Raw genomic sequence first — 16,195 nt, 5'->3', positions numbered from 1 at the left:
CATCCAAAATGCCTCCGCCCGACTGATCGTCAACGTCCCCCGCCGCAGCCACATCACCCCCCACCTGAGAGACCTACACTGGCTCCCCGTCGACAAGAGGATCACCTTCAAGCTCCTCACCCACGCACGCAAAGCCCTCCACAACGCCGGACCAGCCTACCTGAACAGCAGACTATGCTTCTACACCCCCACCCGCCAGCTCCGCTCAGCCAGCCTCGCCCTCGCCGCTGTCCCCCGCATCCAACGAACGACCTCCGGCGGCAGATCCTTCTCCTACCTCGCCACCAAGACCTGGAACACCCTCCCTACCCACCTACGGCAGACCCAAGACCTACTCGCCTTCAGAAGACTCCTCAAGACATGGCTCTTCGAGCAGTAGCGGCACCTACCTCCCCTCAGCGCCTTGAGACCCTCACGGGTAAGTAGCGCGCTTTACAAGTACTCTGATTGATTGATCACTCACACTGCTGCATGCTGCACACTGCCGCACGCCTCACACTGCTGCACACTGCTGCACGCCACACACTGCTGCACACTGCTGCACGCCACACACTGCTGCACACTGCTGCACGCCACACACTGCTGCACACTGCTGCACGCCACACACTGCTGCACACTGCTGCACGCCACACACTGCTGCACACTGCTGCACGCCACACACTGCTGCACGCCACACACTGCTGCACGCCACACACTGCTGCACACTGCTGCACGCCACACACTGCTGCACGCCACACACTGCTGCACACTGCTGCACGCCACACACTGCTGCACACTGCTGCACGCCACACACTGCTGCACACTGCTGCACACTACACACTGCTGCACCTCACACTGCTGCACGCCTCACACTGCTGCACGCCTCACACTGCTGCACGCCTCACACTGCTGCACGCCTCACACTGCTGCACGCCTCACACTGCTGCACGCCTCACACTGCTGCACGCCTCACACTGTTGCACGCCACACAACACCACCACATCACTCAGGGGTACCACCACATCACTCATGGGCACCACTACATCACTCAGGGGTACCACCACATCACTCAGGGGTACCACCACATCACTCAGGGGTACCACCACATCACTACGGAACACCACCACATCACTCAGGGGCACCACCACATCACTCAGGGGCACCACCACATCACACAGGGGCACCACCACATCACTCAGGGGCATCACCACATCACTCAGGGGCACCACCACATCACTCAGGGGCACCACCACATCACTCAGGGGCACCACCACATCACTCAGGGGCACCACTCAGGGGCACCACCACATCACTCAGGGGCACCACTCAGGGGCACCACCACATCACTCAGGGGCACCACCACATCACTCAGGGGCACCACCACATCACTCAGGGGCACCACCACATCACTCAGGGGCACCACTCAGGGGCACCACCACATCACTCAGGAACACCACCACATCACTCAGGGGCACCACCACATCACTCAGGGGCATCACCACATCACTCAGGGGCATCACCACATCACTCAGGGGCACCACCACATCACTCAGGGGCACCACCACATCCCTCAGGGGCACCACCACATCACTCAGGGGCACCACCACATCACTCAGGGGCACCACCACATCCCTCAGGGGCACCACCACATCACACAGGAACACCACCACGTCACTCTAGGACACCACCACGTCACTCTAGGACACCACCACGTCACTCTAGGACACCACCACGTCACTCTAGGACACCACCACGTCACTCTAGGACACCACCACGTCACCCAGGGACACCACCACGTCACCCAGGGACACCACCACGTCACCCAGGGACACCACCACGTCACTCAGGGACACCACCACGTCACTCAGGGACACCACCACGTCACTCAGGGACACCACCACGTCACTCAGGGACAGCACCACGTCACTCAGGGACACCACCACGTCACTCAGGGACACCACCACGTCACTCAGGGGCACCACCACGTCACTCAGGGGCACCACCACATCACTCAGGGGCACCACTCAGGGGCACCACCACATCACTCAGGGACACTACCACGTCACTCAGGGACACCACCACGTCACTCAGGGACACCACCACGTCACTCAGGGACACCACCACGTCACTCAGGGACACCACCACGTCACTCAGGGACACCACCACGTCACTCAGGGACACCACCACGTCACTCAGGGACACCACCACGTCACTCAGGGACACCACCACGTCACTCGAATACACCACCACATCACTCTAATACACCACCACATCACTCTAATACACCACCACATCACTCTAATACACCACCACATCACTCTAATACACCACCACATCACTCAGCCCAACCACATCATCACTCAGCACCCCAACAGCATCACTCAGCACCACAACAGCACTGTCCTTGCTTGCGCCAACAAGCATTGCTATAGCCAATAGGACTCGCATTAGGAAAGTGTAAGCTATTGGCTTGGTGAATAACAATACTATTAATTTATATATTTTCAAAGCCAACACATATTTTAAAAAAATGTCATTTACAATACCAATAGCTTACACTTTTCTAATGCGAGACCTATTGCATTGCAAATGCTTGTTTCCTGTGTGTGCGCCCAGACTTTGGAATGCTTTACCCCGTCATGATCTATGTGCTGTATTATCATTGATAAAGATGAAGTTCAGACGAGGCCTGAAAACCTGGCTGTGTGATCTAGCTTTCCTCAGGTGTCTATGTGGATCCCCCCCTCGTGCGCGTACAGTCATTTAGTGATAGGTCGCAATACAATGAAGCATAATATAATGACCTCCAGCCACACATAGATATAACCCATAGACCTATCGACCATTCAAAAACAAGTAAATCTGGAACAATTACAGAAGCACTGATACACCATCAATGCTACAGTCTTAAACCAAACAGACCCCAGTCGTTAATGGATATAAAGGTCTCCCTTAGTTTCAAGCACGAGTAACAACAGTTCCATCAGGTCGTTTACACAACAGATTCAACTGGCAACTCCCACGGTGCGCGAATGACTGCTGTGAGCGGTCAGCCTCGGGCAAAGTATTCTATTGCCCGATCTGAAGCAGTCGGCTGCTGTTAGGGACCCCAGCCTTCAAGGTACCCCGGATTATTTATTCTCTAATCTCGCCAGTAGACGTCGCTCTTGATGGCCGGTCCATCTCGCCACAAGCCCCCTCACTGCTAGTTTTGCAACCTCCTTTTGTGCTCCTGTCCTGGAGGCTTGGACCCGTCCCTCAGTGAGTAGCAGCAAGCTTTGATCTCCAGTCCCTGGAAGGCGCACACTGTCAAGAAAGCCGCCGATTAGCAGTTCTTCTGTGACTTCATTACCGAGCTCGGCTCTTGCAGATACTGTCGCGGCGGACCAGGTTGTTTCTAGCCCTAAAACTTCAAAGGCAGCGAGCTGTATGAAGCGAGATGCAATTCAATTGCCTTCGGCTTCCTTTATTGCATCTGCACTTCCGATCTGATTCCACAGTTCCACTGCCAATGGATTTACAATCGGAAATGCCTGCGCATTAGGTCAATATGACAATTAGGCCGTACAAGGCTGTCGCTGCAGCAGAAAAGAATGATTCGCGCCGGGATTAAAGGGTTCCTGGCTGGCCATGCTGGTTACTGCAACCAACAGAGTAACAGCATTATTGGTTCAACATCTCAAATACTTTATAATTAAACACAACTTTGTGTTTTTAGAAAAATGTTTAAGGACTAGTTGAAGAAAACGGGATCCTCGAAAAGCAAGGGCCATAGTTTCTCTCATTAGAAACCAGCAAACGCCCAACCTGGAGTCTGGGGCTCACGTGACCTGCCGATGAAAAGTAGCACTGCGGGCCTCAATGCAATCGCCCTTTTAATCCGCTGCCCCATCTGCTACAAAACTTGTAGAAAGCAAATGTGGGCCAGAGACAGAATGAGTGTAGCCCAAGCAGCTCTTGATTTTGCACCGATGATTCAAAACATCTACAGGAAACACACTTTCGCCCATTACTGGAGTAAAGACTAAGTGGGGGCTACAAGCATGCTATAGTAGTACCTGGAATGTAGTTGCTTTGTGGTTCAATTCCTGCTGGGAAATTTGTGTTTTCGGGAATCGAATGGCTGTAGTCGTCCAATGGGGGGAATTCAGCCGGAATTTCCGTGTGTCTCGGTACCAATACAGGAGGTAGAACTGTAAAAACGGAAAAAATAAACAAAGGCAATTGGTCAAATTAAACACCGACAAAACGCTATGAGTACAAATCAACATACATCAATAGTGTTTTCAGCCAAGCAACCGTTGCGGTTAAACAAGGCTACACCGAGGTCCTCCCCTACTACTATCAAATTCAAGGGAAGTTGATCCGAGGTCAAAATATTTTTTCTGAAAGAATCAATAGAGAACATAATATGCTGTGTAGCACATTCATCATAATTAGATTACATTGTAAGCCTTCAATAGACTCTTTCTTTGTGCTTGAGACAGTACCCCTGAGAGCACAGCAAAGCCGAAGCTGCAGAGAGGGACACTTTAGCAGGTGTCTTAAAACGAGATGAACATCGAGAGGGAAAATCAATCAATCGGCATTTGTACAAGGAGGCACTGTCACCCCATGGGGTACTAGGCGCTGGGGGTCGAGGTCTCAATCGAAAAGCTAGGTCTTAAGGAAACAGCTGCAAGAGGGAAGAAACGAGCAGGAAAGACAAAACAGAAGGCAGAAAAAAAGAGTGAGCATAAAAGTCAAAACGAGGGCAGAAAAACTAGCAGAAAAGGCATAACAAGAGGGCAGAAAAGAGCAGAAAAGGCAAAAACGAGTAGGAAAGGCAAAACAGAGCAGAAGAGGGCAAAACAGAAGGCAGAAAAAGCAAAACAGGACAGAAAACGCAAAACAGAGGGCAGAAAACTAGCAAAACAGAGGGCAGAAAAACTAGCAGAAATGGCAAAACAAGAGGGTAAAAAAAGAGCAGAAAGGAAAAACAGAAAGAAATGAGCAGAAGAGGCACAAACAGAGAGCAACAGGCAGCAGAGGGAAGTGGACTGCGGGCAAGCTGGACAGGAGAACTGTTGCAGGGTGAATTGGTATGAGCACATGCTCATGGGGGTCACGCTGTGGCCTCCATCAAGCAGGTCATGTGGAGGGCAGGGCACTGGGTGTCAGGAGGAGGCAAATGGTGGGAAGAAAAAGGCAAAACAGAAGGCAGAAAAAACAAGCAGAAAGGCAAAACAGACAGCAGAAAAACAAGCAGAAAAGGCAAAATAAGCTACGTGGGTTGCAAAATTGAGACACCTGAACAAAGAAAGTGCGATCTTCTTAACAAGATTAATTGACATAAGATTCTGGGGGCGTGAACCCCAGCTAACCATGTTTTGTTACTTTTGACCACAGAAATCATTTGGAGGGGTAGGATTGACTAGGCTTATGGACTGCCTGGTTGACCATAGAAAGAGACTTAAATTTACAGTATCCTTTCAAATGTGAAACTACCTGGGCCCACACATTAATTGGCCAGGAACTCCATACTCCCCAAATCTCTCCCCACAGCCACTTGTTTTCTGGAAAGCCAAAATAGGTTTATTCTCTGGTGCTCCAAATCATGTCTCTAGCTCGGAATCACAATCTATGCTCATCCGCACCATAGCTCTTTTTGGAGCATAAGACCTGCAATCATCTGTAGGGTAAATTCTCTTCAGGGAATATGAACCTTGCCCTCATTTGCTGGGTTCACTAGTCAGGGATCCCAAGAACTTGTCACTAGTAGAAAATGCTTGTGAACCTCAAAGCCTTCTTCATTATCAATGTCTTCATAGGAAACCCACCCAAAGGTGGGTACAGCAGTCACTCATCTGAAGACCATCTTTGACAGTCCTTCCATAAACGAACCGTAGTTGTGCATATTTGCACCTCAGGTTGCTGTGGCCCTTCTCTTAGAACAGACCAAGCTGTCCCACCCCCGTCCCTTTCCCTCGGATAATGACATGCTACTCATGTGAACAGCTACTAATTTATGCTTCCTAAACGAGTTATTTTTGGTTAGAATCTTTTTCCAATTATAATAAATGCACACTGTATCCATTGCATGATTCTTGTTGTGCAGCCACTTTAGTCCTAGTCTGGCTCCAATTAAATGCTATAATGTTCTATGTGTTAAGCTCAATGCCAGTGTCCTCCTAAAGGGTCTTCATCCTGCACCTGATGTAACTGTGGCAGAAATGTGAGTGATGCTTTGCTGCCAACGTTAATCTCCTTAGGCTACTGTAAACTTTCCTTGACCCAGCTAATGAGAAGATCAGGGGAGCTGACGGGAGTGAGGGACTGGAAAAGGATTTTACCTAGTTTATCTTTTCATTTCAGACATATTCAAGACTTCAGTTCATTCTTTATTGTTTACGAGTTGGAGGGGATACATCATTTCCCTGCAATAGAGTATGAACACTCAATATTTTTAGAAGCTGAGAATATTGATCTTGAAGTGTATCTACCTGTGGGGAGAGAAAGGAGATTAAATGTGATCAGTTTTGGTGTAGTGGCACTTTAGCGCCACAACTTTTTTATTACCCCGACAGGGTAATATTGTTCCTCACATTTTCTATCTTCACTAAAGAGGGTCTATCGCGCAGCATCATGTCAGTGAAGATGGATGTCGGGATAGTGCACCAATCTTAACTGCAGTAAAGGCATCAGAATAACAACTGCACAAGTGTTTGAAAAGGATCTACTCGTTCCTCGTAAAAGAAACTGACAGAATTCTATCTTTCAATCCACTTTCCTACAAGCCTGCTCAATTGTCATTCTCTGCTGCAATCCCAACATGGCAGCAAAGAAGGGAATAATTGTGATCTGGGGAAAAAAATCCATCAATTTGTCAAACAATCACTGGAATCAGGCACATGAAAATACCAATCACAAGATCGCTGGCATTTGCTACAAAGTGGTTCTTATGATAACCTAATGGCAACCCGAAGATGGGAATTACCCCAGTCACATCCTGCCTGCCAACCACAAAATGGCTACTGCCAGCCATTAGAACAGTTACAAATCTCAGGATGGGGTAAGTGCAGTGGATGGCACTCATACATATATCGGTGCAAAAGTCCCTGTGGTAGCACACTGAGGAACTTAGCTTTTTCTGTGCGTTCCAGATTAACAAACAAAAAGTAACAGGCAGGAATTCCTAGTGGAAAAGGGGCAGCAAATATGTAGCTTGCTGCGTTTATTGATATCCTCATTAAACCGAATGATTAAGAAAATTGGTTACGAGTCACTCAGTTTGAAAGGGGGCATGCATAGTCTACTTGCTTGAATAAAATAGAGGGCATTCAGAAAAATAATACATTTAGAAAACCTTGGGGAAGAAAACACGACTGTGTGGGATTTCAAATGTTATTTCCTAAAATATGAAACATCAGAAAAGTATGGAAGTGCCAATGTTTATGGGTATGTGCTCTCACCTGGGGTCTCCACCCGTTGATAATGATATGGATTTACACACACTTCATCTTTCTTCATGTTGAAGGCATACTCGCATAATTCGACAGCTCGCAGCTCATGATGGCTATGGAGGTCTGGCCATCGCCAGAGCCGGCAGTATATTACATGAGGCAAGCCCTTCCTGTGTGAGACCTGTAGACGCCCATCTAGCGACCTGTTAAAAATGGAAAATGGGAAGTGAAAGTTTTTGAGTAAGAGAAAACAAATACTTTATGAATAGATGCATAGAAAAAGACGAGGTTTTCAAGATGGTGACACTGGTATTTGTATACTTTACATCGTAATACCAACATATAGACAATGCTGCCACCTTAAAGTGGTACTAGTAGCAGATTCTCAAATATTTTACATTACAAAAACTTCATGCAGCTTATTTTATGCCTGCAAGTTAAACCAGGCGAGGCCACAAAATCCTATTTCTCTTGTGCACAGCACGATATGACCATTCCTGATGACTAAGGGAGTTTAATATCGAAAAGAAGAGGAGACTTGAGGTTCTTCAGACAAGTAGGCGTCTCTGTGCACAGTGTTGACCATATAATTCCACTACTGCTCCCTCTATGCCCATCCAAGTTGAAGGGTCAATGTTGTGAAAGAGCATGGAAATCCAGTATGCCAGCACTGCAAATCCAAAGCAGCTCGTATAGAACGTCTCAGGCTGATTCCCCGATGATAGCCACTTTTATATGCATTTATATTAAAACAAAACATTCCCTGAGCCTGGTAGAAATCAGACATTAAGTGTGTGGGTAACGTACAGGAGCACCCTACTCCATTTGAAATGTACTGCACTTCAGAGATGAAAGTAATGTGCTCCAGCTAGAAGGATGAGCAACAGTTTGAGCAGGTTTATGCGCAGTGTTCTCTAAAGCACCGTTCAAATGATTGCACACAGAATGAGCACAAGATCAACCACTCCAATTTAGAACTGAGGGATACATTAATATAACCACCAGAAAAGATGAGAAAAACTTCCACCAGCCGACACCATTCCTTGAGTCATCGGGACAGGGCATAAAGGAGTTTTGTGGACATTACATTTAGTTCGCACGGCAAGTCTAAATTCTGAAAGAGTCTTGAGAAACAGGAGCCACAGACACACAAATGTTGACAATTGGCATGTAAAATACCTGGAGACCATTCATCTTCTAGAACCATGTGGCTGTAGATGCCTCTTGGAATCAAGTCGTTGCTGCCTCGAAGACATCACTTGCTGCAGAAAGGCGAACAGTCAATGTTGCCCTGTGTGGTGCAAGGTGACCCTCATACACTATTGCCTGCAACACTACATAACTGCTAATTTCTCTTGGTTGATAGTATATTCTAGTTCAAATGGTATCCTGCAGTCCTATGTAAGTATTCAACAATACTCTGCCCCTTGCACTTTGCTAAGTATTCCCTGAGCTCTAATTCAATAATATAGCTCCCATACCTCGGATGCCTATACAAGGGTGCATATAAGGCAGAATGAAAGTACTGGAATTTAAAATTCTAAAATCTGCATCCTGAGACAATGTTCTAAAGAGGGGAAAATGTTATATGAGAATTTGAATCATTCCATTCTAAACGTGCAAGACTGGGTTCAACTTCAGCTATTCTGCACTGGCAGACATCACCTCAAAACACCAACACAACTTTACTGATTACCGGCTTTTTAAATATTCGGTGCATGATACTGCGTAAACTCTACATGTACTTCACTTGTTCACCTTTATCCCTTTGGCATTAAAAAATATCATGTGATCGCCTGAACTGCAGCATTAAAGAGCTTTACAAAAAATAACAACAAGTGTCTGCTCCTAAGACCCTCGCAAGAGATGGCAAGATGCATATTTAGTAAATTCCTCAGCAGCGATATACTCTACAATCTCTAAAGCCACCAGAGAACTATAGCCAGTGCTTAATTTGAGGTGGTGGGTGTCTGTGGGAGGCCCCAGCCCTTATTTCCATATATAACAGTTTGGAACGACAGAGATAGAGAATGACGGCACAACCGCAGCAAAGAGCAGAAATGGGGAGAAGTGGCTGGGACAATATGGTTGTGGATGAAAGACCACCAGCCTTGGTATTCACCATGCCGATGTTTAATTGCACTGGGCGCCGACGTCTGAGCAGAACTTCGGCACCGGCACCATTTCTTTCACAAATAAAGGACGTAGGGTAACCCATACTACTGAAATACATGAGTTTTCTATCCCTTAAGACAACTATGGTGGGCAGGAAGTAGAAAGGTTTTTGGGAGGCATGCTGGCTGTATTTTTTTATTTTTTTTGCATTGTTTTATATAGCGGGAACTAGACCCGAACCGAATCGGGTATCAGAGCGCTTTACATAGCACCAGTTACGTTACATGAGGGGACACATTCATTTTAGGCACGGAGGGATTAAGTGATTTGCCCAGAATCACAGGAGGTTTTGGCAGGGCCGTTTCTAGGTGTTTTGCCACCCTAGGCGAGAATTGAAAAATGCCACCCCTTCCCGTTTACTACTATCACTCTGCATCTCTCTCTTCTGAAGTTCATATCGAGCCCTCCCTTTAGAGCTCCCTACTCTGCACCTCTCACCCCTCCACTGGTTCATTAACTCTCCCTGAGTCTATTACCTATTGTTCCAGTGTTCCTCGTTCCCTTGCATTTCTCCTCTGCCTCTCCCCTCTACTCTCTCTGACGTTCTCAATTGTCACTCTCCCTCCACCACTCCATGTTGTTCTAACCACCCCTGCCCCCCGCCCTGCCCTGGCCCTATTCAAAAGGTCCTGTCCTTCCTGTTTCACCAGCTCGCATCTGTTCACAGGCCCTGCACTCCTGATACTTCCTATCATACCACCTTCTCCCTCAATGATTCCCTCATCGCCTCTTTCATCTCTGCTCTTGGTGTCTTTTATCTCCACTGAACTTAAGAGTACCCAATATTCCCCCTTTTTAACCCATGCCTCCCCGTCACCTTTTATCACTTCCTGATATCAGTGGTCCTCACCTTTCGCCTTAATTCAACACTTACCCCTCCCCCGCTTCTCTAATATACTCCTTTCTGCAGAGCTCACTGCTTCTCTCAGCTGTGCCCCCGGTGGCATTGGAAACCCCCCACTCCAGCAGCTTAAGCAGAGTCAGCACCGACCCCATGGAATGGCGAACTGGTCCCTACTTAAAAGTGAATAGGTCGTTAGGGGGCCTCTTCTTCCTGCTAGTAAAAATACCAGCGTTAGGGAATATCAGGAAAGAGGGCGGATGTGTGAAAGGACGGATGCACACACGCAATGACAGATGGATGGAAACAGTATGGCTGAATGGGGCAAGAGGTTAGTGTATGGAAAAGTGAAGGGGTGGATGGATGAGTGGAAGGGAGGGGGAATGGATTGACCCTCCGAAGGAAGATGAAAAGCTGAAAGGAACTCTTTTAAGCAGGGTTGGATTTTCAGGCTTTGCGAGCTCGGTGTGATTAGAGGTAAGTTACAAGTGAGGGGTCTTTACATTTTCTGGATACTCACTTGTGTCCTTTCCTTTAGCACCCCTGCCCTCCATTCACCAGGTCCTGCTCACCCTTTCTTTCTTGCCTGCCATCCCCCACTAGCTTCTCCTCTCCCTGCTTCTGTGCGTGCCATCCCTCCCTTCAGTGGTTCCTGCTCACACCCTGCTTCTTTCGTGTTGCAGTGCCCTTCCTTGCTTCCCTAATACACCAGATGTGTCCCTGGTTCTTGTGTGGTCTGCTCTCTTCCACTCACCCCTCTTTAGCAGTTCCTGATTTCTCATCTTTCTCCTCCGCTCTCTCACCCTCTTTCTCGTCGGCCACCGCCTCGAGCCCCTATGCCTCTCCCACATGCACCTGCAAACCATTCTCCACTTGCTGCTGCCCTAGTCCGCTCATTTAGAGCCCACACACCCCCCCTGCTGCCTACTAGTGCCTTAATAAGGGTGCCAAGGGCCCTACTGTGAGCAAGGAAAACATACCCTGTGGAGTAAAAAAGGAGCTATATTCGGACCCTTCTGTGTCTCGGTGCCACTTCCCCCACTGCACAATTAACAGCGATGCCTCTGCGGCCCATTTCAGCACCCCTTCCCGCTCCCTCTGTCACTGCAACGCTGTGCTTTCTCTGCCTTCTCAGCCTCCGAGGGGAAAGGAGCTCCGTGGCTGGAAGGGCTGGGGAGGTAGGCCTGTCGCCTCGTGGACTGCCGGGGCCGAGAAAGGCAGGGCGGGTCAGGTGGGTCACAGGAATGGCAGGCCATGTCGGCGCCGTGTTAAGTGGGGGACGCAGCGGAATAGTGGATGCAGGCGCTTCTGGTGGAGGTGGGGGGGGCGAGGGCTGCAAGGGTGTGAAAGTGTGGGGAGCAGTGAGAGGAGTGAGCAGCAGATTATGTGGGAACATTGGGACAAAGTTGCGACTAGCAGAGAGCAGAGTGAGTGAGAATCTGTGTGTACACTGGTACCGACGGCCGCTCCACACACCACTATGCTAGGGTGCACTGCACAGCATGGATGTACAAGCAGATGCGCTTGCACGCACTGCCTTCAAATGTAAAAAAAATCCCCCCTTTTGCCGCCCTAGCCCTTTTGCCGCCCTAGGCGGCTGCCTAGTCCTGCCTAATGGTAGAAACGGCCCTGGGTTTTGGCGTCGTTACCGAGACTCGATCCCAGATCCCTAGGTCCGAGGTCGAGCGCCCTAGCCGTTAGGCCAACTCCCTCAACCAAATCATTTGCATTAATCTGGGAGTCGGAAGGAAAAACTTGCATCTCTTCTTGGGCTCAAACAGCTGCTAACTGTAACAACTAACTAGAAAGAAAACAAGCATTGATAAAGCCAACAGATTTCGCCTTTGAGACCTTTTGGATCTGCCAATGCCTTTTGCTCATGCTGTACAGCATTAGCATAAATGGTGATGGGATGCAGCATGAACAAAAGGGGAAAGTAGCATTTGCAATGCAATAGGTCTCGCATTAATTACGTTTGAGCTATTGGCATTGCTAAATATTGCAACACCAATTGCAAAAAAAGTCTATAAATTGTAGGCCCAAAAAAATTGTATTTATTTTTGTAGAAATGGTGGCATGCTGCACTTTAAATAAATATGTTTAAAATTAAAGTGCGCCATACTGCGATTGCTACAATAGTGAATTGTGGATGCGTTAACAATTTATGTGTGCACTGATGGCTGGTGGTGTGTGTGCCTGGTGGAAGCGTGCACTGACGGCTGGTGGTGTGTGTGTGCCTGGTGAAAGTGTGCACCGACTGCTGGTGGTGTCTGCCTGCTGAAAGCGTTCACTGACACCTGGTGGTGTGTGTGTGCCTGGTAAAAGCGTGCACTGACGGCTGGTGGTGTGTGTGTGCCTGGTAAAAGCGTGCACTGACGGCTGGTGGTGTGTGCGTGCCTGGTGAAAGCGTGCACTAGCGGCTGGTGGTGTGTGCCTGGTGAAAGCGTGCACTAGGGGCTGGTGGTGTGTGCCTGAGGAAAGCATGCACTGACGGCTGGTGGTGTGTGTGTGCCTGGTGAAAGCGTGCACTGACAGCTGGTGGTGTGTCCCTGGTGGAAGCGTGCACTGACGATGTGGTTGTGCGAGTGGGTGTGTGGGTGTGTGGTTGTGTGTGTGTGTGTGTGGTTGTGTGTGTGCGTGGTTGTGTGTGTGTGTGTGTGTGTGTGGTTGTGTGTGTGGTTGTGTGTGTGGTTGTGTGTGTGGTTGTGTGTGTGATTGTGTGTGATTGTGTGTGTGATTGTGTGTGTGATTGTGTGGGTCTGTGTGGTTGTGGGTATGTGGTTGTGTTTGGTGGTGTGTGTGTGGTTGTGTGTGGGTGGTTGTGTGTGGGTGGTTGTGTGTGTGGTTGATGTGTGTGTGGTTGTGTGTGTGTGGTTGCTGTGTGTGTGGTTGCTGTGTGTGTGGTTGTGTGGTTGTGGTTATGTGCGTGTGTGGTTGTGCGTGTGTGGTTGTGTGTGTGGTTGTTTGTGTGTGGTTGTGGGTGTGTGGTTGTGGGTGTGTGGTTGTGGGTGTGTGGTTGTGGGTGTGTGGGTGTGTGGTTGTGGGTGTGTGGTTGTGGGTGTGTGGTTGTGGGTGTGTGTGTGCATGTGGTTTTGGCAAGTTATTGTTTAGTTTGATTTGGTGGGGGCCACCCTTGAGCCTCCTGGGCCTATGTTTTCGCACACATACTCATAGCTGTCATTCATATCTTTCTTATTCTGATATTAGATGCTCTTACTTAGATATTCCAATCTTTGTCCCATAAAACAATGAGAGAAATGGTGTACTCTTACACAATGTACCTAATGCGCACTCGTATGTGACAATCAATTGGCATATATCAAATGTAATATTTATCAAAAAGAGTATGACCCCAGATTTGTTTTTTGATGATTTCTCCCATTATTTGAATTACTCACTTACTTAATTTGTTTAAACAAATGAACATTTGATGCATTCACAAATCTGAACATTTATTTAATATGGTTCAATGTGAATTTCAACTCTCAGGAAGTTTCACATTTTCGTACCCAACAGCTTAGAATACCCGCATTCCATTTGTCACATAATATAAAGGAGTCGTTCACCAACTGAAATGCCCTGATCTACGTTCAACAAGAAACATAGCAAAATATTTAAACAAAACTACTACCACTGAACTACCTAAGAAAATATGGGGTGTATATCGCCACGCAATGCGATGGTGTGGGTGCTTTATTTTCCAAAGTTATCTCTCCAGGCGCTTTCCTGTGAATCCATATGCGTCTACAGTGGAATTTGTTACAAATTTGCAGTTGATCACAGTCATTTCTCGTACCATCCCCCCCGTAGTATTGAGAAAAGCTTTCAAGTAGAGGTCTAAAATGGTCAGGAAATGTTTTTTTTCCCGAGGCTGTTACAAATTGCAGCAAAAGAACGTCGGAAATACATTTGCTGTGGTTCAATGTTTTATGTAGAAGCTCACAGTAGGAATTTTAGTGCAAGGTAGTCTCTAGTGTACCGGGGCACACTGCCAGAGCCCTAGTCAGGCCAACGCCAAACTTGCGGTGGGGGTGAGCAGGGGTGGGGGAGGTGTATGGCAGCGTGAGGGGAGGAAAAAAACCTCCAGAGGCCTCCATTCAGCATAAGCAAATGAATGTTTGAGATTCAGGAGCCTCTTATTTTGCGCTACGCCACTGCGCTCAGCACAATACAGCAACCAGCTTGAGCAGCTCCTCCTGGGAAGCCAGCGAGAGCCAGCCCAGCTCGGGCCTCCCGAAGGGGCCCCCCTGAGAGCCGGGCAGCAGCTGCCGCCCCCGAGCAGGTAGGCGGAGGCAGCGCCGCCCTCCCCACCACCGTTTAGCCTTCTGAAAATCACTGTTGTGCCCCGGGGGCGAAACCAGGAAGTCAGGCATCCTTGGCCGTGACATGGGCGGGGCCTGTGACACGGCCGGAAGAGGCTGGTGTGGCTCATTGATGCGGGGCTCCTATGAGGAAGGGAGAGCCCCGCGGTACCGGTTGAAGTCCTCAGAAGTCCCCGGTCCCAGGAGGGGGTCCAGGTGAAGTGGAGAGGCGAGGTCTGTTTCTGAAGGGCTCCTATATGCTGAGGGAGCCCCTGCAGGGCATCGCATGGGAACCCTGCGCAGGCCACCGAGAAGACAGGAAACAGAGTCTGCACAGCCACCCGTGGGGCTGCATACTGGCACTTGCGAGTGCCTGTCCTGAGCGGACCCGCCGTTGTGGGCCACTCCATCGGGGGCATGTTTTATTTTAAGCGCCAGTGTGCTGCCACGTCTTGGGCATTTGGTGTATTTGACGCCGTGAGGAAGGGGGCCAGGAGATGTGCACATCGCGTGACTGTACGTGGTGAAAGCGCGTGTTCACATTTCCAGTCCGTCCTGCGCGTGCCCTTCTCCTGTCTCCCTTGGGAGGCAAGTCAGTGACAATAGATCTGGCTGGCGACAGCGCTTTCGCGCTGCGGTTGCCAGGCGAGACCTAAAAAGGTACAATGACATGGCCCATCTCATTTTGTAGGCATGCATATGCTTCACGCTATAAGAGCTCAACACAGGTGCCTTACTTTATTTACCGATTAGAGATGAAGAAAGAAGGAAGGGGTAGCGGGGAAGGTGGAGGAAGGGAATAGCATCACATGAGAAAGGGGGCAACAACAAGGGTGGGAGGAGACCTACTTAAGAGAGAGAACAGTACGGGGAAGAGGCACATGGGCAAGCGCAACAAGCAGCGTGAGGGGAATAAGCACATGAGGGAGACAGCTTGATGAGACATGAACTCTCATGGAGTGCTTAAGAAAAAAGAAACAAAATTGCTCTCAAAAAGTGAGCAGTGAATCGACGTAAGAAAAGAGGCTTTGCTCCAGGGGAGGGACAAACACCAGATGGACTAGACAAGCTTTAGAACAAGAATCAAGCAAATTAATGTGATAAAGCCAACAAATGGTAAGCAATGGGAGGGAATTAAGCCCAATGAAAGTTCATGGTAAGCGGACAATACTTCTTTTGCAATCGGACAATACTTGATCTCAGCAGGACACCCTATTAGTAAGGTAAAGTGGCATTACACCACCGATGGGGATGTGAGCTGTTGCTTTGTTGGAATTCGGTGACATGAGATAAATTCCTAGAAGATGGATTTATTGGCTGCTGTCACCTGCATGGGATGATGTGCCATAAATTGGGACCAGCCAGTCCCAGTTCATCTAGGGTAAGCCCCCCTCTCTTAAAATAGGTAATCGCACAAGGAGTCACTTTTTCCCTCTGGTAAATGTAACCACCCGGCT

The 16,195-nt window shown here is 48.7% G+C and overlaps 1 protein-coding gene across 1 annotated transcript in view; it reads right to left on the bottom strand.

Annotated features, from left to right (window-relative positions):
- SMAD3 (SMAD family member 3) overlaps positions 1–16,195 on the bottom strand; it is a 355,242-nt gene that overhangs the window by 145,179 nt on the left and 193,868 nt on the right. The window contains exons 2-3 of the mRNA XM_078683044.1: positions 7,431–7,624; positions 4,038–4,172 (exon numbers count right to left, since the gene is read on the bottom strand). Coding sequence (XP_078539170.1) covers positions 4,038–4,172; positions 7,431–7,624 — 329 coding nt within the window. The remainder of the gene's footprint in view (positions 1–4,037; positions 4,173–7,430; positions 7,625–16,195) is intronic.

This window comes from Lissotriton helveticus, chromosome 3_1, assembly GCF_964261635.1.
Source record: "Lissotriton helveticus chromosome 3_1, aLisHel1.1, whole genome shotgun sequence".
NCBI classification, from domain to species: domain Eukaryota; kingdom Metazoa; phylum Chordata; class Amphibia; order Caudata; family Salamandridae; genus Lissotriton; species Lissotriton helveticus.
The sequence above is the reverse complement of the archived record's forward strand: the minus strand, read 5'-3'. Positions and strand labels throughout refer to the sequence as shown.